The 27,087-nt window shown below is 43.7% G+C and overlaps 1 protein-coding gene across 1 annotated transcript in view; it reads right to left on the bottom strand.

Annotated features, from left to right (window-relative positions):
• The window catches only part of LOC126456156 (putative inorganic phosphate cotransporter), a 243,969-nt gene that overhangs the window by 148,865 nt on the left and 68,017 nt on the right, over positions 1 to 27,087 (bottom strand). The window contains exon 4 of the mRNA XM_050091910.1: positions 710 to 999. Within this exon, the coding sequence (XP_049947867.1) occupies positions 710 to 999 (290 nt within the window). The remainder of the gene's footprint in view (positions 1 to 709; positions 1,000 to 27,087) is intronic.

Raw genomic sequence — 27,087 nt, 5'->3', positions numbered from 1 at the left:
TAGCAGGTCAGCAACTGGAAGCAGTTAATTCCATAAATTATCTGGGAGTATGCATTAGGAGTGATTTAAAATGTAATGATCATATAAAGTTGATCGTCGGTAAAGCAGATGCCAGACTGAGATTCATTGGAAGAATGCTAAGAAAATGCAATCCGAAAACAAAGGAAGTAGGTTACAGTACGCTTGTTCGCCCACTGCTTGAATACTGCTCAGCAGTGTGGGATCCGTACCAGTTAGGGTTGATAGAAGAGATAGAGAAGATCCAACGGAGATCAGCGCGCTTCGTTACAGGATCATTTAGTAATAGTGAAAGCGTTACAGAGATGATAGATAAACTCCAGTGGAAGACTCTGCAGGAGAGACGCTCAGTAGCTCGGTACGGGCTTTCGTTAAAGTTTCGAGAACATACCTTCACCGAAGAGTCAAGCAGTATATTGCTCCCTCCTACGTATATCTCGCGAAGAGACCATGAGGATAAAATCAGAGAGATCATAGCCCACACAGAAGCATACCGACAATCCTTCTTTCCACGAACAATACGAGACTGGAATAGAAGGGAGAACCGATAGAGATACTCAGGGTACCCTCCGCCATATACCGTCAGGTGGCTTGCGGAGTATGGATGTAGATGTAGATGTAGATGTACTGATAAAGAATTGTCACAATACTAGCAGTTAAGAATCTGTTTCACGTAAACGGATTTCACAACCTGCAGGTTGGTACTGCCAATCTCCAATGACGTGTTGAAGCTGGTACTGTTTGCGCCAGTGACGACGTTCCAGAGGCTGCCTTGATCGATGGTGATGCTAACATCGGAGGTATTTTGAAAAACAGCTCCGGACTGCGTGCAGTATCCGACGTCCTCGGCCTCTCTAGCAAGCGGCGCGCTGCCCTTCACCATGGCCACGATGGCGATGTTGAGGTTGACTCGAACAGAATAATTGATAGCGAAGCCGCAGAACGCCAGTAGCCACAGCACATCGCGAGCTAGCAGCCAGCCTGAAATATTAAACTCTGAAGTACTCGTCTGAAAGTAAATCCCACTTAATCATACGAGCAGTCAGTTCCCTTTACACTTGAGTGAATGACAGCGAACTCAAGCAAATGTGCATTCTCAGACAGTTCACCAAGTTCACCACCATTCGCTTGTATCTGTGAATAAACTTTCACACTACAGGAACAGAAGAAAACACGACATACCTAACACAGACTATGAATGCTGCGTTATTTTTTAATGAAGAAGTTTAAAATATTTTTACACAATATTTTAATAGTCAGGATAGCATATAAAAACATATTAGATGATGATTAGTTTCGGCTGTTCGTTGCAGCATCTTCAGATCTGGAACAATAAGCACAACAGAAAATTTCTTTAATGTAACAATCAGTAAAAGAAATTGCGGGAAATATTTTAAGCAGAATTATGCAATTAAATCACTGCCGCATCATTCATAAAACCAAGCGTAGTTTCAGCTGGTAAAATGAGATTAGGACACGTCTGAACATCGCAATACATGCTCATATAAGAGACTATCTCAATACAGTGTTGGCTATACCAATAAGGTAAACGTTCAAGACCGAAGAAAATGAATAACCGACCTATTAACAAATATAAACCAATATCACACTTCAATATACAGAGTGTTAGGGGCATAAGTGCAAATACTTAACATCGCAATACATGCTCATATAAGAGACTATCTCAATACAGTGTTGGCTATACCAATAAGGTAAACGTTCAAGACCGAAGAAAATGAATAACCGACCTATTAACAAATATAAACCAATATCACACTTCAATATACAGAGTGTTAGGGGCATAAGTGCAAATACTTTTATTACAGGACTTCAGCCGCCTTACACACACTGAAATAAGTCAGTGGTGAATGTTGAAAATTTGTGTTAGACAAGGACTCGAAACCGGACGCCCCGTTTCTATATATTGGTTGCTTACCTTCTCCGCCATCTGAACACGCTTCGCGACCGACACAAATTTTCAACACATCAAGCCCAAATAGCGGATTGATGTAGATGTTCGTTTTTGTCCGCATGCTCTTCGAGAGGTGGTTGGATGAACCCTCTGCCAGGCACGTAAGTTTGATTTGCAGATTAGCCATGTAGATGTAGAAAGAAGATAAAGTTAATAAAATATTATTAATGAAACGTGAAATATACGTATAACTTGTACAAAGACTACTTGATAAAACCCGCAGTACAGTAGGTTAGAGAGCAGACAGTGCGATTCCGAATACATTACAGTTACAGATATCATGAACGTAAGTAGCAAGAATGATCACGTCGTTCGTACATCTTTAATACACATACGGGGTACTCCAGGAAGTAACGACCTTTTAGCTTTCATAAACTGACCATATATTTAATTCCATTCGTAAACATTTCATTTTACTTTCTCACATTTCTTTCGTTCGTTACTTTATCAATGTGGACTTCCTTTAGACCAAGCAAGATGGCGCAAGTCATTAGCACACTGGAGTCGCATTCGGGAGGACGATGGTTCAATCCCGCGTCCTGTCATCCTGATTTACGTTTTCCGTATTTCCCTACATCGCTTCAGCCAAGTGCCAGAATGGTCCTTTGAAAGGGCACGGCCGACTTCCTTCCCCAACCTTCCCTAACCCGATGAGACCGATGACCTAGCTGTTTGGTCTCTTCCACCAAATCAACCCAACCAACTTCCTTTAGTTGACGGTAAATTTCTGCAAGTCTTAACTTCTGAGCATTCAAAAATCGAATACATGTCTAACCTCACATTCGACGGGACTTTATATCACACGGCCATTTGTGTACATTGTGTGTGTGTGTGTGTGTGTGTGTGTGTGTGCGCGCGCGCGCGCGCGCGCACTCGCGCGCGTGCTGACACATAACCGTAACTCTGTAATGCTTGGAGATATTTCAACAAAGCTGGCCATTAACTCATTAACATGACGTATTATCCCAAAATATGTAATGTTGGGGTATACAGCACTAGAGCCTTTACGGACAGTCGGACGTATGACGTGTACCAAGATACAGACTCATGGGCTCTCTGCCTCATGTCTTCAGTTTCAACACCAGATCCATCCGCTAGAGACTGAATGGAAGGTTTGGATTCGTTAACTGACTTTGAGCATAACGAGGATTTCCGCGGATTTTCTGATCGACCTTTCGCTAGGATTCAACTGTGGAAATTATAGTATGTTTCAGCAACGTCCTCCTTACAGATTATCGAATTATCATTAAACCTTCCAGTTTCCAGACTCCCTCTTTTTTAGCGGCAGTGCAGCACTCTGTTTTCTTAATATTTTCCAAATGATAACGTTTTTACAGACTGTCGTTAGTTTATTCGGTACATATTTACCCAGATCGTAGTTTAAAAGTCTTTGATCTTTAACCACAGTTGTTCCGTGTTGGCCAGATTTCAACTGTTTTCAGTTCATCCATTAGCATAATTAAAATGACTGTATATTACGTCTGACTATCACAAATCCTCTTCAAGCTCTTCTGATGATCACCTGGTTTTTGGTGACAATGTCCTTGTAGTAGCATAACGATCGCTAAAACATCTCGAAATGATTGGTTCTACCTTACGAGTAGTCATTATGTCAGTCGCACTTCTTGGCATGTGGGCTATAGTACTAGTTTTCTGTATTGCTTCGCGCGACGGTTTGTCCTTGTCGTAGTGTTTCACAGTCGATACTACACGAATCACAATCATCATCTACCCACAGAGTACGGTCAGGTTATTTCCATTTAATTGCATTTGGGTTTTCTTGGTATCCCATTATTAATCTAAGTCTACCGACCCACGCTATTCTTGTCGATAGCGGTTCACACACTTTCGACCTCGCCTAATGTAGATGTTAGTACAACTCTCTATCCTTGCGAGTCTAATCTTTCTTTCCTATATATTTAACATGTGAAACTTCCTGGCAGATTAAAACTGTGTGCCCGACCGAGACTCGAACTCGAGACCTTTGCCTTCCGCGGGCAAGTGCTCTACCAACTGAGCTACCGAAGCACGACTCACGCCCGGTACTCACAGCTTTACTTCTGCCAGTACCTCGTCTCCTACCTTCCAAACTTTACAGAAGCTCTCCTGCGAACCTAGCAGAACTAGCACTCCTGAAAGAACGGATATTGCGGAGACACAGCCACAGACTGGGGGATGTTTCCGGAATGAGTCCAGTTCGAGTCTCGGTCGGGCACACAGTTTTAATCTGCCAGGAAGTTTCATATCAGCGCACACTCCGCTGCAGAGTGAAAATCTCATTCTATTTAACTTGTGTTGTATAAAATTTCCCTACTTTCCGTTTCGGGTTTCAACCCACTCTCAGTTTGAAAAGTGGCAATTTGCTGTGTACGAATGACCACACTTCAGATAAGCAATAGTTTTAAGAACTTCATTCGATAGCTAAGAATATGAGGTGGCTTCAGAAAAAAATTCGTTTGTTGTACAGGCAATGAAACTAAAGTTCTAGCCTTTTTAATTAAGCGAGCGCCAATTAGAATGCAGTGGGATGGCAGACAGACGGAAGGCAAGGGCGAAGGTAGCCTGCCCGAATGGTTACGGAAAGAGCCGAGGCGGGCATGGTAGGCCAGCAGGGTGACTTGCAAGAATGTGAAGGCGGAAGGGCACAGAAAAGCCAGGGGTAGCTTAGAAACACGACGCAGCATCCACAGGCGGACACCCCTTGGAGATGGAGAAGGTGGACTGTTCCAATCAGAGGCTGCCAAAGCGTAAAAAAATAGTTCGTTTGAAAAAACTAAATTAGAGCAGAGGGCCAGAGTAAAATTTGCAGACGAGTGTAAATCAAAAGTGTATATGCGCAGAAAGCAACAGGGAAATTATAACGTAAAATGTGTCTGTTTTAAGGGAAAAGATGGTATCTGATGTCACAGACGGTTTAGTGGGGGAGAAGGGCGCACAGCACGCCACTATTGAGGACTAGCGGTTCGACCGGGGAGCAGGCAGTTCCGCTCCCCCAAGATTCCAAACTAAGCTTGGCTTTTTGGATAAATCTGAATAAGACCGTAACAAAGTAACGTTCGCACAGGTGGTGAAGTCATTTTGACCGTGAATGAATGTTTTCCTTAACATGTGACAATAACTGAGGCATAGACGCAAATAGCTAATTGAGCAAAACTTCGTTTGGTTTGGTTATGTCATGTTCCGTAGATCATTTTCACGATTATTTTATCGATATGATGTGGAAAAAGTCAGATTATAAGATATATATACATTTTTTTGCCAGTTCTGAAACAGGAACTCGTCCATGGAATAGAAGAGTTGTCCAAAAGAAATGATTTTAAGCTAGATTTAAAACTTGATCTGCTACCTGCCAGACACTTTATATTGGTGGGCAAATGATCAAAGATTTTTCTTGCTGAATAATGTACTCCTTTTTGAGCAACTGACAGCTTCAATAACGGATAGGAAAGGTCATTTTTACCTCTAGTGTTGTACGTATGAACATCACTGTTCTTCGCGAATTGAGATGGATTATTTATAAAGAATTTCATTACCGAATACATGTACTCTGATGGTGCAGTTAAAATACCTAACTCCTTGAATAGGTGCCCACATGACGTCCTTGGGTGAACACCACTAATTATTCTCACTGCTCTCTTTTGTGCAATTAGTACTTTATGTCCAAGTGGTGAGTTATCCTAGAAAACTTATCCATAAGACATTATTGAGTGGAAATATGCAAAATACGTTAGGAGGCTGATCTGTTTATTACCCAGAATAGCGATTATATAAAGAGCGAAAGAAGCTGAACTGAACATCCAAAAATTTGGAGAAATCTACCCTGTTCATATGCTACATCAATTGTCTGTATGACTCTATTCGGTGTACTGAATTGGATATAGTGAGTTTTTTCAAAATTAAGGGAGAGTCTATTTTCTGAGAACCACTTCATAATTCTTTGAAAGACATCCTTAACAATATCTTCAGCTGCTTTTTATGGAATGAGATTTATTACACCACTCGTGTCATCTGCAAAAAGTACTAGTTCTGCTTGCTGAACGTTAAGTGAGAGGTCATTCACATGAATAAGGAACAGCAGAGTACCCAAAATTGAACCCTGTGGGACTCCCTTTGTGATAACTCCCCATTCGATAGAATTTACCACCCTCCTAACATTATTTGTGTTATTCAGCACAACTTTTTGCTTTCTGTTCGTTAAGTATGATTCAAACCAGCTGTGTGTATAGCCTTCAGTTCCATAAAACCTGAGTTTTTCTAAGAGTGTGACATGATTCATGCAGTCAAATGCCTTGGAAAGATCACAAAAAATACCAACTGGCGATAATTTGTTATTTAAGACTTGTACTATTTGATGAGTAAATGTGTAGATAGCATTCTCAGTCGAATAATCCATCTGGAATCTGAACGGTGACATGCTGAGTGAATTATTTTCGCTTAAATGTGAGACTACTCTTGAATACATAATTTTTCGAATATTTTATAAAATGAAGTCAGCAATGAGATTGGTCTATAATTATTTAAGTCACTCTTGTCCCCTTTCTTATGAAGAGGTTTGACAATCGCGTATTTCAATCTGTCTGGAAAAATTCCCTGTGTCAGCGAAGCATTACATATATCACTAAGGACTCCACTTATTAAATTAGCACAATACTTCAAAATTCTGTTAGAGATTCCATCAATACCACATGAGCTCTTGTTTTTCAGTATATTTATAATTCCCTCAATATCGGTGGGAGATGTTGGTGCTATTTCTAAAGGCCTAAAGTCCTGGGGAATTACATTTTTAACTTTTTTTTTTTTTTTGCTTCTTCAACTGAACCCTTTAACCCTTTTTTGCTGCTACATTCAGAAACTGATTGTTAAAAATACAAGCAACATGTGAATTATCAGTCACAACATCATCATTTAGCTTTATCGCCAGGGTATGCTGTGCACTGTTAGGCTGTCCCGTCTCCTGTTTGACAATATTCCATATAGTTTTAATCTTATTATGTGCAGTACAATTTCTGTCAGAACACATAAACTTCTCGACTTCATAAAGACTTTCCTTAAAATATTACAGAATCTTCTGTAGTAAGCAAGTAACGTCGGATCCTGACTTATTCTGGCCTGTCCACATATTTCCCTCTTCCTCTTACACGATATCTTAATTCCCTTAGTAATCCATGGCTTACTTGACTTTGCAATGGCTTTTTTGAACAACGTTTCAGGAAAGCAACTATCAAATATTGAGACAAATTTACAGTGGAATAAATTGAATTAAGCATCATCATCATTCTCCGTGTATACTTCATCCCATTCTACCTCTTCTAGGCTGCTCTCTTAAGAGCACTCTGTACCCTGTTCGCATCAATAAGCCTCCCTACCTTGTATGAACCTGCCTGAAGCCTGTAAGGTGCTATATGTGTTATTTCCATTAACACATGATCAGATAGCCCATTATCAACTGGGTGCACATTAATTGTTTCTACCTGAGCACTGTCTTTGAAAATGTTATCGATAAGTGATCTACTATCCTGCTGCACACGAGTTGGAAAATTCACAACAAATACTAGATTGAAACAACCAAACAAAGATTCTAGCTCATTTTTCCTATCCATATCTTTTAAGAAATCTGCATTAAAATCACCACAAACCACTAACTCCTTGTTTTTGTCCGACAGGTAGCTCAATAATGCCTCTAGATTTTTCATGAATAGCTGAAAGTTACCTTGAGGGGATTTGTAGATTGTTACAATTACTGTAGAAGTATATTGCAGTAGCAACTCACAAGCACATGCTTCACGGATCTGATTTACACAAAAACTATTTGTTTCAATTATATTTGTTTTATTGCGTGCAACAACATGACGGTCATTAAACACGGTAAGTCAACTGCTGTGCTCGCCCCTGATGTTGCAGTTCTGCTTTTATTTTCTACCAATGATCATTATGACCAATTGGATGTGATCATGCTGATTTTTATGTGGGGTATCAAATGTAAGTATAGACTGAGTTCCGTGGCATCCAGTAATACAACATCTTAAAAGACCCGTGTGGCTGCTGAGTGAATTATATTACTACGATCACAACTGGGATTAGCCTGACTGAGAAAACAAGCAAATGCCACCGGTATCCGACAGCGGTCTTAAACCCAGTGACCGCTATCTGGCTGGATTCGGCCGTGCGAAGTACGATTTTGCAATTTGTTTGTAATAAATTGTATCACAGGATTTTGAGGCCAACGTATCTCTAGAAAAATAATTGCTTTTATCAGAGCTGCGTTGCATTATTTAGTAACACCGGAATTCCTCTCCAAAACCTTAGTTCTAAGTATTTACTAAGTCCAAACTCCACATAGTAGGGAATAACGTACGAGCGGCTGACCTGCAAGTCAGATTACAGGTCGAGAAAGGGCGAAGGCTGACTACGCTGCCAATGCGCAGGTAAGTCACCAAGAGGACCTGCCACGCACCCCTGTAAATCTACCACTTACTATATCAGGCAGTTATAAGTTAGGGTCTGTCATTCCGCAGGTGGTACATCGGCCTAGGGAATGATACAAGTTTACTATATGATTTGGGGACCACTGCTTTCTAGGAAAGACATGGGTGCCAGGACTTCGTTACGATTCTCTGTATTCACTTTAGCTTGGTAGAATGTTATCTTCTTTCATAAATTATTAGCCATCTGCCTGTTACGTCCACTGATCGGTGTCTCCCTTGTCTTTACCTGGTTGCTATTTGATAACCCCATGTCTTTCTTGGTCAGTCTTCACTGATGGTTGATAATTCATCATTATTTTAGGAACTGCATTTTCATTCATTCTTACTGCATGATCTCCCTATTTCTTTCTGTATTCCGTGATCTGTTCGTTTAAGGTTTTAACTCCCAGTTCTTGTCCGATTGTTGTACTCCTTATCACATCAACACTCTACAGCCAGCTGCTCTTCTTAAAAACCAAACCTCATTTCCGGAGGTTCTATTCTTCCATCGTTTCTAGCTGTTAGTGTACAAGTCTCACTGTCATAAAGTATTAACGGTACTGCTGTTGTTTTGGAGCACTGAAGTAAGTTGTCTTGCCTCATTTTTTGGTGTGTCATTTTCGCTTGTGAAGGAGAGGTTCTCCCCAAGACGTTTAATTACTCACTCTCACTATTTTCCGGTCGTTTATTAAATATTTGCTTGAGATTGTGTCTGAAACTTTAAAATCAACGACTTTTGATTTTTTGTGTCGACATTGTTACGTTTTAGCTCTTGGCAGCAGTATTAAATTTATAATTGAATTTTCGAAGGGTGTTCTCGCTGTTAGCTATAAGAAGTTGGTCGTCAGCAAATAGTATCATTAAATAATTCCATTGGTTAATATTATTGGTACAAAAGTCATTTGTTTTAGCCATTATCTCAACATATCATCAACATACACAATTAAAATGTATTCGACAAGCAGTATCCTTGTCGTAAGCCTAAATTTGTTGTTACGTTAATGTTATCTCTTCCGGCAATGGCCATTTTCGAGTCTTGGTGCATATGTTTGATTACTCAGAGTAAGAGGTGTGGTATGCCTCCCCAGTGTAGTGCTTCCCACAACGTTCACCTGCTTAGGGGGGTTCGATTCCCAGCGGGGTCAGGGATTTTCTCTGCCTCGTGATGGCTGGGTGTTGTGTGATGTCCTTAGGTTAGTTAGGTTTAAGTAGTTCTAAGTTCTAGGGGACTGATGACCATAGATGTTAAGTGCCATAGTGCTCAGAGCCATTTGAACCTGCTTAGGTTACCAATGACTCTCGCGTAGTCAAGAAATAGTAGATTTGTCTCTCTGCTAAATTCTATAAGCTTGTGTTATTTGAACATGACCTACACTCTTTCTGGATCCAGGTTCCTCTTCTAACAAGAATATACAGGGTGAGTCACCTAACGTTACCGCTGGATATATTTCGTAAACCACATCAAATACTGACGAACCGATTCCACAGACCGAACGTGAGGAGAGGTGCTAGTGTAATTGGTTAATACAAAACAAACAAAAAAATGGCGGAAGTAAGTTTTTTAACACAAACCTACGTTTTTTTAAATGGAACCACGTTAGTTTTGTTACCACATCTGAACATATAAATAAATACGTAATCAGTGCCGTTTGTTGCATTGTAAAATGTTAATTACATCCGGAGATATTGTAACCTAAAGTTGACGCTTGAAACCTCCGACGTTCAGTTGCGTGTTGTAACAAACGCGGGCCACGGTCGGCGAGCAGCATCTGCAGGGACATGTTTACGATGACGACCGTGTTTACGAGTGTGGCTGTAGTGCACTGTTGTGGTTTGGTCTAGCTGTCGCAGTGTCCGCATGTAGCGCTTGCTGCTATTGTTATTCTGCATTCGTCTCCGCACGCAGACCAACTGTAGTACACCGTGTTACCAGACGGCTGTGATAGTGTAGTGTTGTAGGAACTGTGACCATTGTGTATTCTAACTCTGAAACGGCGGAGATGATAATCATCTATGGCGAGTGTCGACGAAAGGCAGCTGAAGCCTGCAGGGTGTATGCAGAACGGTACCCGGACAGAGAGCATCCAACGTGCCGCACACTGCAAAACATCTACCGCCAACTGTATGCAACAGGTATGGTCGTAGCACGCAAACGGGTCCATAAGAGGCCCGTCACGGGAGAAGCGGGTGCAGTTGGTGTGATAGCTGCTGTTGCCATGAACCCACACGTGAGTACACGGGACATTGCGAGAGCCGGTGTACTGAGTCAAAGTAGTGTCATGCACATACTGCATCGTCACCGCTTTCACCCGTTTCATGTGTCGCTACATCAGCAATTACATGGTGATGACTTTAATCATCGAGTGAAATTCTGTCAATGGGCATTAACAGAGAATGCGTTGCAGTTCTACCTGTTTACCGATGAAGCGGGTTTCACAAACCACGGGTCAGTGAATCTACGGAACATGCGTTACTGGTCCGTGGACAATCCTCGCTGTCTCAGACAGGTAGAGCGACAGCGACCGTGGACTGTAAATGTATGGTGCGGAATCATTGGTCCTCACTTCATTGCAGGGGCCCAAACAGTTGCAACATACATCGCGTTTCTACAGAATGATCTGCCAACGTTGCTCGAAAATGTCCCACTGGAAACGCGTCGACGTATGTGGGATCAGCATGATGGTGCACCTGCACATTCCGCAATTAACACGAGGTTGACCCTTGACAGGATGTTCGACGGGCGTTTCACAGGACGTGGAGGACGCATAAATTGGCCAGCCCGTTCTCCTGATCTTACACCTCTGGACTTCTTTCTGTGGGGTACGTTAAAGGAGAATGTGTACTGTGATGTGCCTACAATCCCAGAGGATATGAAACAACGTATTGTGGCAGTCTGCGGCGACATTACACCAGATGTACTGCGGCGTGTACGACATTCATTACGCCAGAGATTGCAATTGTGTGCAGCAAATGATGGCCACCACATTGAACATCTATTGGCGTGACATGTCGGGACACACTCTATTCCACTCCGTAATTGAAAACGGAAACCACGTGTGTACGTGTACCTCTCCCCTCATGGTAATGTACATGTGCGTCAGTGAAAAAGACCAATAAAAAGGTGTTAGCATGTGGACGTAATGTGCTGTTCCAGTCTCTTCTGTACCTAAGGTCCATCACCGTTCCCTTTGGATCCCTACGTAATTCGGTGCTCTCCGATACACACGATCGAACAGCGGAGGAGTGGTATTCAAGCGTCAACTTTAGGTTACAATATCTCCGGATGTAATTAACATTTTACAATGCAACAAACGGCACTGATTACGTATTTGTTTATATGTTCAGATGTGCTAACAAAACTAACGGGGTTCCATTTAAAAAAACGTAGGTTTGTGTTAAAAAACATACTTCCGTGCATTTTTTTATGGTTTGTATTAACCAATTACACTAGCCCCTCTCCTCACGTTCGGTCTGTGGAATCAATTCGTCAGTATTTGATGTGGTTTACGAAATATATCCAGCGGTAATGTTAGGTGACTCACCATATAAATATATATATACTTTTTATGAAGATTTCATAGTTGACCAATTCGGTGGTTACGTTGTCACTTCCTTGTCTTCTTGGTTTCATTTTTCTTACTACATCCTCTAATTCTGTCATTTCTGTTTTGTCTACACTTAAGTGCTCCTTCTCTCTCTTCTCTTTAACTATTACAACTTGCACTTCTAATTTCCCAATGGCTTCATACTCCTTTCCTAAAATTCCTTCCTTTGTTGTAGTAATTGGTTTATCTGATGTTGGTTTTGTACTGTGGATATTGGATTTTCACTTAACATAAAATCCACGACGTGCATTCCATACATACTCTACCACCAGAGCGTAACGTTTCCGGTGTGAAATGCAGTCTTGACCTATTCATGGTGGCTTTCCAAGTGTTCACTGTTAGCGAAGGTCAAGAAAGAAGAAATGAGTTCGTCACAAAACCGACCAAGTCTAAACAAAAGACACTACAATCGTCTCCAGACCAGAGGACCCGGACTATTCCTTGTGTAATGGGCAGTGTGACAAATTGCGGAAACCTCCTGGAGGTTGGTCAGCGTCACAGGTCACTGGAAATCGTAAGAGATGATGCGGAAGTGGAGGGTTTTTGCTTAGCTGCTGTATCGGCATGGGCGTTGTCCGTCAGCAGCCAATGCCCGAGTCCCAGCATTCTGTCCATGGCTCTGGCAATATCTATCTCGTTACACTGGGAACGACGCTGCAAATCGAAAATTGATAGGTGCGCTGTGACTACACGAGGGAGGCTGGTTATCTTTACCACATCCACCAGCCTTTGGAGAGAAGCGATACTGGTTCTGATCCAGGCAACAGACATATTTGGTGTCGACGTGAGTGACGATCTGCAGCTGACTGCAATGTCTTCTCAATTGAGCTCAACTCAAAAGACCGATACCAATATGGAAAGCTAAACATGGATGCCAATAGAGAAAACGAAAATACATGTAACAAAAAAGTCTCGAATACTATCGAAACACGGTATGAAAAACATAACTTGAGCCATACAGCTCAACTGAAAAGACCGGTACCAGTACAGAGAACCAAAATCTCCGAAATTAATTATAGTTGATCTTACTTTGGTACAACTTTAACACACTTCATAAACAGCATGGATGAAAAATCACGGTTTCATTAATTGACTGTTAAGTTGGTTCTTCGTAGAATATTTTATACAACAAACACTGACACTTCCAATTACCACATTCAAAAATCATAACTTATAAAACAAAGAGACTTAAAAAAAACGCTAACTTAGGAACGAAACGATAAAAAAACTGTGAAATGTAACGAACAAGACAATTTAACAATCAATTTAAAAAACCAAAAGAATGAAAGAATGAAAGAATGAAAGAATGCCATATATGAAACAAATCCTTCCTGCCCAACCTCTTATCGGAACTAACCCAATGTGATAATGTACATTTATATCTACACCCATGCTCATAAATTAAGGACAATGCTGATACATGGTGAAACAACGCTCTGGCTGGCGATTTGCGGGTTTAAATCACCTCGGGGTATGACCATGCGGTGCATTTGACCTGAGGTCGTCGCACGGTGGCGCTGGCAGCAGCCCACATACGCAGAGGTGTGTTGGTGCATGTCAGAGTATGGTGCAGCGGGTAAGTGTGAAGACGTTTTCAGGCGTGCTAATGGTGACTGTGTGTTGAAAGTGGCTGAAAGAACACATATTGATGACATTATGAGGGGTAGAATACTAGGGTGACTGGAGGATGGTCAAACACAGCAAGTCGTAGCTCGGGCCCTCCGTGCGCCACAAATTGTGATCTCAAGATTATGGCAATGATTCCAGCAGACAGGAAACGTGTCGAGGCGCTACAGTACTGGACGTCCACAGTGTACAACATCACAAGAAAACCGATATCTCACCATCAGTGCCCGCAGACGGCCAAGAGGTACTGCAGGTAGCTTTGCTCGGAACCTTACCGCAGCTACTGGAACAGTTATCTCCAGACACACAGTCTACAGACGACTGAACATACATGGTTTATTCGCCCGGAGACCTGCAAGGTGCATTCCACTGACCCCTGGTCACAGGAGAGCCCGTAAAACCTCGTGTCAAGAACACAGTACATGGTCATTGGAATAGTGGTCCCAGGTTATGTTCACGGACGAGTCCAGGCGTAGTCTGAACAGTGATTCTCGCCGGATTTTCATCTGGCGTGAAGCAGGAACCAGATACCAACCCCTTAAAATCCTTAAAAGGGACCTGTATGGAGGTCGTGGTTTGATGGTGCGGGGAGGGATTACGATTGGTGCACGTACACCCCTGCATGCCTTTGACAGGGGTACTGTAACAGGTCAGGTGCAACGTGACGTCATTTTGCAACAGTATGTCCGCCTTTTCAGAGGTGCAGGGTCCCACCTTCCTCCTGAGCCGGCCGAAGTGGCCGCGCGGTTCTGGCGCTGCAGTCTGGAACCGCGAGAACGCTACGGTCGCAGGTTCGAATCCTGCCTCAGGCATGGATGTATGTGATGTCCTTAGGTTAGTTAGGTCTAACTAGTTCTAAGTTCTAGGGGACTAATGACCTCAGCAGTTGAGTCCCATAGTGCTCAGAGCCATTTGAACTTCCTCCTGATGGATGATAACGCACGAACCCACCGAGCTGCCATCGTGGAGGAGTATCGTACAAGATATCAGGTGAATGGAGTGGTCTGCCTGTTCTCCAGACCTAAACCCCATCGATCGCTGCACGTCGTCAAGCCCCTACGACACTTCAGGAGCTCCGACAGCACTGGTGCAAGAATGGGAGGCTACTCCTAGAAGTTGCTTGACCATCTGATCCAGTGTATGCCAATCCGTTGTGCGGCCTGTGTATGTGTGCATGCTGATCATATCCCATATTGATGTCGGTGTACATGCGCAGGATACAGTGGCGTTTTATAGCACATGTGTTTCGGGACGGTTTTCTTAACTTATCACCAATACCGTGGACTTACAGGTGTGTTCCCTATGTGCCCATGCTATTAGCGCCAGTTTTGTGTAGTGCCACGTTGTGTGGCATCACATTCTCAATTATCCTTAATTTATGAGCATGAGTGTACATCAACAGTCCGCAATACAACATGCGGCACGTAGCGGAGCGTACCCCATACCGCTACTGGTTATTTCCTTTCCTATTCCACTTGCAAGTAGAACGAGGGATAAGCAACTGTCTGTATGCCTCTGCATGAGCGATGATTTCTCGTATCTTATCTTCGCGGTTCTTACGCGCAATGTAGGTTGAAGGCAGTAGAATCGTTCTGTATGCAGCTTCAAATGCAGGTTCTCTAAATTTTCTCAACAGTGTGTCTGGAAAAGAAGGTCGCCTTTCCTTCTGTAATTCCCATTTGAGTTCCCGAACCATCTCTGTAACACTTGCGTGTTGTTCAAACCTTCCAGTAACACATATCAGCAGCTAGCCTCTGAATTGCTTCAAAGTCCTCCTGTAATCCAACACTGTACGGACCCCAAACACTCGAACAATACTCAAGATTAGTTTACAACAGCGTCCTATATGCGGTCTCCTTTACAGATTAACCACTCTTTCGCAAAATTCTCCCAATACAACAAAGTCGACCAATCGCCTTCCGTACCTCAACCCTCACATGTTCATTCCATTTCATATCGCTTTGCAGCGTTACGCCTAGATATTTAAACGACATGATTGTGTCAAGCTGGACACTACTAATGCTGTATCAGAACATTACGGGTTTGCTCCTACTCGCATGCATCAGCTTACATTTTTCTGTATTTATAGCTAGCTGCCATTCGTCACACAAACTAGAAATTTTGTCTAAAGTCATCTTCTATCCTCCTACAGTCACTCAACTTCGACGCCTCACCGTACGTCACATCATCAGCAAACGACCGTAGATTGCTTCCCAACCTATTCGCCGAATCATTTATGTATATTGAAAACAATAGAGGTTCTATCTCAGTTCCCTGTGCCACTCTAGGCGATTCCTTTGTCTCTGTTGAACACTCGCCGTCGAGGACAATATACTGGCTTTTATAACTTAAGAAGTCTTCAAACCACTCACATGTCTCTGAACTTATTCCATATGCTCGTACATTCGTTTACAGCCTCAGCCTGCAGTGGGGCTCCGTCTTAAATGCTTTCCGGAAGTCTAGAAATACGGAATCTGCCCGTTGCTCTTCATAAAGAGTTCGCAGTATATCATGTGAGAAAAGGGCAAGCTGAGTTTCGCACGAGCGACGTTTACTAAAACCCTGGTGATTCGTGCTCATAAACTCCTCTCTCTCTCTGAAAAATTAAATATATTTGAACTGGGAATATGCTCATGGATTCTGCAGCAAACCGATGTTAGGGATGTTGATCTGAAATTTGCGGTTCCGTTCTTTTGCCCTTCTTATATACAGGAATCATCTTCGCTTTTTAACAGCAGCTTGAGCCGTCGTGTTGGGCGAGAGTTACGATAAATGCAAGCTAGGTAAGGGGCCAAGGCAGTAGAGGACTCTTTGAAAAACCGAAAGGGGATACCATACAGATCTTGTTACTTATTTGTTTTCAGCTGTTTCAGTTGTTTCCCTACGCCAGGGATCCTTAATACTACGTGGTCCATACTGGAGTCTGTTCCATGGTATAACGACTGTATGTTTGTACGATTCTCCTGCGCGAACGATTTCTTGAAACCGCAATTTAAAACTTCGGCTTTCGTTTTGCTGTCTTCTACTGCCACACCGGACTGGTAAACTAGTGAGTGGATGGAAACTTTAGACCCATGTAGCGATTTAACATAGAACCCGAATTTTCTCGGTTTCTCTGCCAGGTCTTTTGCAAAGTTATCACTGTGGCTGTAGTTGTATGCTTCGCGTATATATCTTTTCACATACGCACGAATCTCTACTAACCTTTGCTTGTTGTCGTTTGCACGTTCTCTTTTGAATCGAGAGTGCAACAGCTCTGGCTTCCTCAGCATTTTCCGAATCTCGTTATCAAACATAGTGGGTCTATTACGTCCTTAGTCCACTTACTAGGCACGTAATTCTCCTCTACGTCCACCTTACTGGAGCTAGATCAATTCACATGTGAGATGCTAACAACTGCTGGCCGAGGTGGCCGAGCGGTTCTAGGCGCTTCAGTCCGGAACCACGCGGCTGCTACGGTCGCAGGTTCGAATCCTGTCTCTGACATGGATGTGTGTGATGTCCTTAGGTTAGTTAGGTTTAAGTAGTTCTAAGTCTAGGGGACTGATGACCTCAGATGTTTAGTCCCATAGTGCTTAGAGCCATTTGAACCATTTACTAACAACTATTTATCTGCTAAGTATCGTACAGCTTCGAAACACATTCTTCTATAAGTGGAACCGAAACCCGCTTAGCATGATTTTCCACCATCCGAATACAACATTCGAAGAATCTCTACTCGAAATAACAGCCTCCCAAACACAAAGACCCACAACATCATGCCTTCCCCGGCCCTTATTCTTACCAAAACGTGATCCATCAGTTTCCACTATCACACGACGCCTCCACCGCCACCGGCCCCCACCCTCCATATATTTAATAAATTCACCGAACACATCCCCACAGAAAGAAAATAAACCTATTACCGTTCGTTCATAAGCACCGGTTTAGTGCATGGTGTATCTTACAGTGGACACGTAAGAAAAATAGCAAGTTAACTCCACTTTAAGAGAGAGACTGAGTCTTTATCACTCAACCGTGCCTGACTGACTGCCAGAAATTATCACGACGACACCTCCACATATAACTGTCGGATGGCTGTTCAGACAAAATCTTCGTCAAACGAATGTGAACACGACGTACATGACATCTACAATATTCTCCGATTACACTTACACTTTTACTAAAATTTAGTAGTCTACTCCTAACTTTTCATATCCCGCCACAACGTTAGACTATTAAATATTACGGACGGATACATTTTGCAAAAATACTGCTCGAGGTCAAGGATCAGTGAAACAAAATATTGAAACAAAGGAGTTCAAATGGTTCAAATGGCTCTGAGCACTATGCGACTTAACTTCTGAGGTTATCAGTCGCCTAGAACTTAGAACTAATTAAACCTAACTAACCTAAGAACATCACACACATCCATGCCCGAGGCAGGATTCGAACGTGCGACCGCAGCGGTCGCTCGGCTCCAGACTGTAGCGCCTAGAACCGCACGGCCACTCCGGCCGGCAAAACAAAGGAGTAAAACAAACAAATAGAACATTAATATGTTACATCATTATAACACACAAAGTCAGACTAGATCTCTCATAGGATAAATATTTTGTACTCGAAAGGAAAATTTGTTCATAAACAATTCAAAGTTCACGAAAGTTGTAATCATTCGTCAGTAGGACAACGAAAGATAATGCTTTATCTGTGAGCAATTAAGAGTGTAAGTTCCATGGTCAGATCCCATGGTTAGTTCCTTATCACATACCCACGGTCTGTTCGTTAACGAATGATGTCACCTCGTAACAGTGTCGATGGGCGGTATCGAGAGCTCAAGTTGACCCATTTCTACAGCCAATTTAGCTCTTATAAATACTAAAATAAGTTAAGAGTTTGAGTTAAGTACTAGTTGTTGCCTACTTCGAACAGAATAATTAAAAACATTGAACCCAACACACTGAAACGAACTTTAAACTGTGATTACTCCAGTTGTCGCTCCTAATTAGTGCTCACGCCTCAAGAACCTTGGCCAACAAAGCTTGGAATTCAACACCACCAACAGATTACTACTTACTACAAATTATACAATGCCATGCATTTTGCCTAATCTCTGTACCCATCTTCCCTGTCCCACACTTATCCTCCACCAGCTCCTCAGTTCTTCGAACATTTTCACGAATGCTGCACATCCCATAAGGCTGACGAGTAAAAATCTGTTGTACTACCTGTAGTAACATATACCTGACACCGCCCGTCTCCATATTTCATCCCAACCTCAGCAAATTCCCTGTTCATAACTCGGAAATACGCGCTCACGTTCAACCATTTTGCTCATTCCTAGCCCCAGTATCCTCTCTTCGGATAAAGGCAAGAATGTCCCTCCTGACCACAATCAGAACCTTGTTCCACTTTGTTGCAGCCCCAACTTAGCAATGGTGCAAATGGCTCTGAGCACTATGGGACTTAACTTCTGAGGTTATCAGCCCCCTAGAACTTAGAACTACTTAAACCTAACTAACCTAAGGACATCACACACATCCATGCCTGAGGCACGATTCGAACCTGCGACCGTAGCGGTCGCACGGTTCCAGACTGTAGCGCCTAGAACCGCTCGGCCACCCCGGCAGGCCCCAACTTTGCGATCAGACTTGTTCCAATCCATTCCCCCTCTCAGACATATTGCCTCTCGCCCATCCATTCTCACTTTTTACCCTTACAACTCTTTGGGGACGTGATTGCCAGAAACAGCATCGTCATGTACATCACAGCATCTGATACACCATCATCATCTGCATTTTTTGTGATAATTCCATCAAAATTAATCGTAATGTATTGTATTTTAATCCTACAGTGTTATCCATTTTAATTATAAAATATTGTGTGACCATTTTTTTAAGACCATTAGGCTGAAGAACAGCAGTATGGGTGCCTCCAGCTCGCACCTACATCCCCTCCCTCATCCCAGGTATGAGGAATGAGATGACCAGTAAAGAAGAACCCTAAACCATAATGCAGAAATTCCAGGAGTAACCAATTCTAAGAAACTGAGTGGATAACAGCAGCTACTTTAATATAGTGCCTGACAAAAAAGTGGAGCACTCAGAATACATGGTCAGATATCAAAGTAATTTTGTATGTGTACACACCAATGGAGGGTAGGTACATGATTAGATCTATGTGGTTAGTGTTCTTTACACCATTTTTATCCTGCAGCCTTACATGATTATGATCCGAAGGAAACGATGACATTACCTGCTTGTGGGCACTGAAATAAATGAATTGGGACTCGTACACGGATTTTTCCATTTCTCATGAAGAACTGGCTTGCCCACTCTGACCATCCATCTCAGCCCACGATCGTCCCAAAATCTTCAGATCGTCTTAGGAGGCGACCTGTACCTTGGTAGACAGATGAGTGCTGTTCAGCAATCTGAGACAGGCGTGCAGCTCTTCGACGGTTTAAATGCTGCCCAACAGTAGGCAGTCTCACAGCCTTTCGATTCACGAGAGCCAAGGCTCGACGCGTAATTAAGTAGAGCACGAAACGGTCATGGCAAGTGTTCCCGGACTCCATCAACAGTTCCACCTGTTCTACAAAAGTATGGAAACCACCCAGAGGATTTCTTGTAAACACTTTCGTCTACCAATAGCAGTAGTGTTGAAATGTGGTGTATCCAAACAACGCCCAGAAACACCGCTCAGACGGTGGCAGAGCATTTTGTGGCGACTGCTGCCGATGACAGCCAGGATCCGGCATTTCGCCGCCATGGTGCGACTGCACAGAGGGGCAAGTTGGTCTTCTAATTCCACAACTGACCTTTCTCCATGTGCGAGCTGGAGCTGGCACTGAGACTCGTGATGCTGCCCAGCCACGATCAAATCCAGTACTCCAAGCTTCGACATTTGCCAGCAGCGTCACAGGAAATTCCTCCCTGAATGTTTTAATCTTATATGGCAGACAGGCAACTTTCCCAGCTCGTAGAGAGAGGCAATTCTGATAACTCTCTCCAAACCAGGAAAGGACCGCACATGTCTCAGTAGTTACCTGAGCGTCGCCTCAACGAGCTGTGTAGAAAAGACCCCAGAGCGAATGCTTAACCGTCGTCTTGTGAGGTTGTTGGAGACCAGCCAACTCCTCAGCCGCTCTCAGTGTAAATTCCGGAGATTTCGGACCGCTGTCGCAGCTATTCGGCAGGCTTTTCTACGTAAACATCACTGTCTCGGTATGTTCTTTGCAGCTATTCGGCAGGCTTTTCTACGTAAACATCACTGTCTCGGTATGTTCTTTGATATTAGCAAGGTATACGACACTACTTGGAGATAGAGTATTCTCGAGTAACTCCACCAATGGAGCTTTCGTGGCCACCTCGGTTCTTCCTGTCTAAGCGCTTTTTTAGAACCCGAGTTGGTGACGTGCTGTCTGACCGTTTTGAGTAGCTGAATGGTGTTCCTCAGGGCAGTGTTTTACGTGTTACCCTCTTTGCCTCAGCCATAAACAGTATCACGTCTACGATAAGGAGTCCTGTACAGTGCTCCTTATTTTTGAATGATTGTGCTGTTTTTTGTTCCTGGTCCAGTGTTGCAACAGCGACTCGTCACTTACAACTTACAGCGCGGGATTAGAGGAGTGGGCTGTTAAGATGGGTTCTCAATTTTCTGCAGATAATTGTGTGTGTGTTTATTTTAATCGTTCTCGTCGTATTTTTAATTTAACTGAGTTGCATATGAAGAACACTACTCTCAGTTTTAAAGCCTCAGTTCAAATCACTCTGAACACTATGGGACTAAACATCTGAGGTCATCAGTCCCCTAAACTTAGAACTACTTTAACCTAAGGACATCACACACATCCGTGCCCGAGGCAGGATTCAAACCTGCGACCATAGCAGCAGCGCTGTTCCGGACTGAAGCACACATGTGTGTGATGTCCTTAGGTTTATTAGGTTTAAGTAGTTCTAAGTCTAGAGGGCTCATGACCTCAGATGTTAAGTCCCATAGTGCTGAGAGCCATTTGAACCATTTGAACTGAGCACCACGATTCTACAGCTGTCTTTCTGGATGGGTCGAAACACGGGGGATTCTGTTGGTTGCTCTGTTGTTTTCCTTGATCGTGTCCTCAAGGTCTGACTGCCTCGAGACTTTACTGTAGTGACAGACGATGTGTGCTTCGAGTGCTAAATTCGTTGTCTGTTCCGTTGCTCTGAGTGTCCTTCACTCTCTACAACGTTTGCACCCGGAAGATAAAATAGTCCTGAGTGTGCTTCCTGCCGCCATTGGATAAGCAGCTGCCAGCAGCAAGTCGTATACTTATAGCTCACTTATTTGTTACATAATTTAATTCTTAATTTCTTTGCGTGTTTTTGGGTACTTGCATTGTTTAATTCATAAATTTCGTTCGTATTATAGTATTTGAGTGTTGTAGCATCGCGCTTTAGTACCTGAATAGTCTACATTCGCGTAGTCGTTTGTCTTCTGTTTTTGTTTTGAACGGACAGTGTCAGTTGGTCACAGCCAGTGTGCTCCCTGCCGCCGTTGGATAAGCAGCTGCCAGCGGCAAGTCGTATACTCCTAGCTCACTTATTTGTTACAAAGTTTCGTATAGGAGGTGTAATTTCGAGTTTTAGATATTTTAATCGTAAATTCAGGCAGATTGTAGCGCAGTCGTTAGGCATTTGTACACGTTAGTTCATACATTCTTTGCGTGTTTGCCTTGCGTTATCTAGGCACGGACTCGTGTTTCAGTAACTGTTGTTCAACAGTGATTAGAATGGACAGGGACTGTGATTGCTGTGTTCGGATGAGGGCTGAGTTTGCATCCCTTCGCTCACAGCTGCAGGCGGCGCTGACTTCGGTCGTGCAGCTTGAGGCTGTTGCCAATGGGCACCACTGTGGGAAGCTGGACTTGGGTTCAAGTGGTTCAAATGGCTCTGAGCACTATGGGACTCAACTGCTGTGGTCATAAGTTCCCTAGAACTTAGAACTACTTAAACCTAACTAACCTAAGGACATCACACACATCCATGCCCGAGGCAGGATTCGAACCTGCGACCGCAGCGGTCGTGCGGTTCCAGACTGTCCGGACTTGGGTATCATGAGGATGTCAACCTCGTCCCGTCTGTCCCCAGATCGGTCTGCCGCTGTGGTTGCCCCAGTTGCTGCCCACAGTGGGGCTGAGCCCTCGCCTGTGGTTGATTGGGAGATCGTCCAAGGTGTGGCAGGCAGCGAAAGACATCCCTGGAGGCTGATCAGAAAGCCTCCCTGGTGCGTCTGACAGACAGGTTTCAGGTGCTGTCTCTGGCTGAGCCAGATGCAGCAGCCTGCCCTGTTTCAGATGATGATTCTCAGTCTTCAAGGTCCGGGAAATCGCAGAGGGTGGGCTTATTGGTAGTTGGGAGCTCTTATGTCAGGCGCGTAATGGGGCCCCTTAGGGATATGGCGGCTAAGGAAGGGAAGAAATCCGGTGTGCACTCCATGTGCATTCTGGGTGGAGTCATTCCTGATGTGGAAAGGGTCCTTCCGGATGCCATGAAGAGCACAGGGTGCAGCTAGCTGCAGGTGGTGGCACATATCGGCACTAATGACGTGTGTCGCTTTGGATCTGAGGAAATTCTCTCTGGATTCCATCGGCTATCTGACTTGGTGAAGGCTGCCGGTCTTGCTTACGAGATGAAGGCAGAGCTCACCATCTGCAGCACCGTTGACAGAACCGACTGCGGACCTTTGGTGCAGAGCCGGGTGGAGGGTCTGGGTCAGAGGCTCAGACAGTTGTGCGACCGTGTTGGCTGCAGATTCCTTGATTTGCGCCATAGGGTGGTGGGGTTTCGGGTTCCACTGAATAGTTCAGGAGTTCACTACACTCAGCTGGCGGCTACACGGGTAGCGGAGGCTGCGTGGCGTGGACTGGGCGATTTTTTAGGTTAGAAGGCCTCGGGAAAGTACGGGTTGGGCTGCAATCTCAAAGGGTGCATGGCAAATACAGGACGTGCTAGGATCAAGGAACAGTCGGAATTGTAGTTGTAAATTGTTGTAGTTGTGCTGGGAAAGTCCCTGAGTTTCAAGCGCTAATAGAAAGCACAGAAGCTGAAATCGTTATAGGTACAGAAAGCTGGCTAAAGCCTGAAATAAGTTCTGCAGAAATTTTTACGAAGTCTCAAACGGTGTTCAGCAAAGATAGATTAGGCAGAATTGGTGGTGGAGTGTTTGTGTCTGTCAGTAGTCATTTATCTTGTAGTGAAGTCGAAGTAGACACTCCGTGCGAATTGGTATGGGTGGAGGTTATACTTAACAGCCGAACTAAGTTAATAACTGGCTCCTTCCACCGACCCCCAGACTCCGATGATACAGTTGCTGAACAGTACAGAGAAAATTTGAGTCTCGTAACAAACAAATACCCCACTCATACGGTTATAGTTGGTGGGGACTTCAACCTTCCCTCGATATGATGGCAAAAATACTTGTTCAAAACCGGTGGTAGGCAGAAAACATCTTCCGAGATTGTCCTAAATGCTTTCTCCGAAAATTATTTCGAGCAGTTAGTCCACAAACCCACGCGAATTGTAAATGGTTGCGAAAACACACTTGACCTCTTAGCCACAAACAATCCAGAGCTAATAGAGAGCATCATGACTGATACAGGGATTAGTGATCACAAGGTCGTTATAGCTAGGCTCAACAATGTTTCTTCCAAATCCACCAGAAACAAACGCAAAATAATTTTATTTAAAAAAGCGGATAAAGTGTCACTAGAAGCCTTCCTAGGAGACAATCTCCATTCCTTCCGAACTGACTATGCAAATGTAGACGAGATGTGGCTCAAATTCAAAGATATAGTAGCAACAGCAATTGAGAGATTCATACCTCATAAATTGGTAAGAGATGGAATTGATCTCCCATGGTACACAAAACAGGTCCGAACGCTGTTGCAGAGGCAACGGAAAAAGCATGCGAAGTTCAGAAGAACGCGAAATCCCAAAGATTGGCTAAGATTTACAGACGCGCGAAATTTGGCACGGACTTTAACGCGAGATGCCTTTAATAGGTTCCACAACGAAACACTGTCTCGAAATTTGGTAGAAAATCCGAAGAGATTCTGGTCGTATGTAAAGTACACAAGCGGCAAGATGCAATCAATACCTTCGCTGCGCAGTGCCGATGGTACTGTTACCGACGACTGCCGCTAAAGCAGAGTTATTGAACGCAGTTTTCCGAAATTCCTTCACCAGGGAAGACGAATGGAATACTCAAGAATTTGAAACACGAACAGCTGCTAGCATGAGTTTCTTCGAAGTAGATACCTTAGGGATTGCGAAGCAACTCAAATCGCTTGATACGGGCAAGTCTTCAGGTCCAGATTGTATACCGATTAGGTTCCTTTCAGATTACGCTGATACAATAGCTCCCTACTTAGTAATCATCTACAACCGCTCGCTCACCGATAGATCTGTACCTGCAGATTGGAAAATTGCGCAGGTCGCACCAGTGTTTAAGAAGGGTAATGGGAGTAATCCATCGAACTACAGACCTATACAAAAAAAAAAAAAAAAAAAAATGGTTCAAATGGCTCTGAGCACTATGGGACTTAACTTCTAAGGTCATCAGTCCCCTAGAAATTAGAACTACTTAAACCTAACTAACCTAAGGACATCAAAAACATCCATGCCCGAGGCAGGATTCGAACCTGCGACCGTAGCGGCCACGCGGTTCCGTACTGTAGCGCCTTTAACCGCTTGGCCACACCGGCCGGCCTCCTATACCATTGACGTCGGTTTGCAGTAGGGTTTTGGAGCATATACTGTATTCAAACATTATGAATCACCTCGAAGGGAACGATCTATTGATACGTAATCAGCATGGATCCAGAAAACATCGTTCTTGTGCAACGCAGCTAGCTCTTTATTCGCACGAAGTAATGGCCGCTATCGACAGGGTATCTCAAGTTGATTCCGTATTTCTAGATTTCCGGAAAGCTTTTGACACCGTTCCTCACAAGGGACTTCTAATAAAGCTGCGGGTTTATGGGGTATCGTCTCAGTTGTGCGACTGGATTCGTGATTTCCTGTCAGGAAGGTCGCAGTTCGTAGTAATAGACGGCAAATCATCGAGTAAAACTGAAGTGATATCAGGTGTTCCCCAGGGAAGCGTCCTGGAACCTCTGCTGTTCCTGACCTATATAAATGACCTGGTTGACAACCTGAGCAGTTGTCTTAGGTTGTTCGCAGATGATGCTGTAATTTACCGTCTAGTAAGGTCATCCGAAGACCAGTATCAGCTGCAAAGCGATTTAGAAAAGATTGCTGTATGGTGTGGCAGATGGCAGTTGACGCTAAATAACGAAAAGTGTGAGGTGATCCACATGAGTTCCAAAAGAAATCCGTTGGAATTCGATTACTCGATAAATAGTACAATTCTCAAGGCTGTCAATTCAACTAAGTACCTGGGTTTAAAAATTACGAACAACTTCAGTTGGAAAGACCACATAGATAATATTGTGGGGAAGGCGAGCCAAAGGTTGCGTTTCATTGGCAGGACACTTACAAGATGCAACAAGTCCACTAAAGAGACAGCTTACACTACACTCGTTCGTCCTCTGTTAGAATATTGCTGCGCGGTGTGGGATCCTTACCAGGTGGGATTGACGGAGGACATCGAAAGGATGCAAAAAAGGGCAGCTCGTTTTGTATTATCACGTAATAGGGGAGAGAGTGTGGCAGATATGATACGCGAGTTGGGATGGAAGTCATTAAAGCAAAGACGGTTTTCGTCGCGACAAGATCTATTTACGAAATTTCAGTCACCAACTTTCTCTTCCGAATGCGAAAATATTTTGTTGAGCCCAACCTACATAGGTAGGAATGATCATCAAAATAAAATAAGAGAAATCAGAACTCGAACAGAAAGGTTTAGGTGTTCGTTTTTCCCGCGCGCTGCTCGGGAGTGGAATGGTAGGGAGATAGTATGATTGTGGTTCGATGAACCCTCTGTCAAGCACTTAAATGTGAATTGCAGAGTAATCATGTAGATGCAGATGTAGATGTAGATACCCTGGGCGCTATCCTCCAGCTACAACTCCTGGGGAAGGAGACGTCTTTCTGCTGGGTACCACAGCACATGGGTTTTTCAGGATACACAAGGCCGGATGTAGCAGCCAAGGAGGTGTGGACCGACCCTCAGTTATTTCAGTGTGCTATTCCGGCGCATGCCATCACCTCGCTGTTGAGGTGAGGTACAGAGTCAGTGTCGATGGGAAGACTAGTGGCTGGAAGTGACTGATAATAAGCTGCGTCTAGCAAAGCCCACCACGCGTCCATGGTGTGCTTCCTTTCAGCCACGAAGACGGAATGAGTTCCTCCTTACTCGTCTTCGCACACCCCACAGCCCAATGACGCATGGTTCCTTGCTCTGGCGAGAGGATCCATCGTGT

This window comes from Schistocerca serialis, chromosome 2, assembly GCF_023864345.2.
Source record: "Schistocerca serialis cubense isolate TAMUIC-IGC-003099 chromosome 2, iqSchSeri2.2, whole genome shotgun sequence".
Lineage (NCBI taxonomy): Eukaryota > Metazoa > Arthropoda > Insecta > Orthoptera > Acrididae > Schistocerca > Schistocerca serialis.
This window is presented reverse-complemented; position numbering and strand designations above follow the sequence as displayed.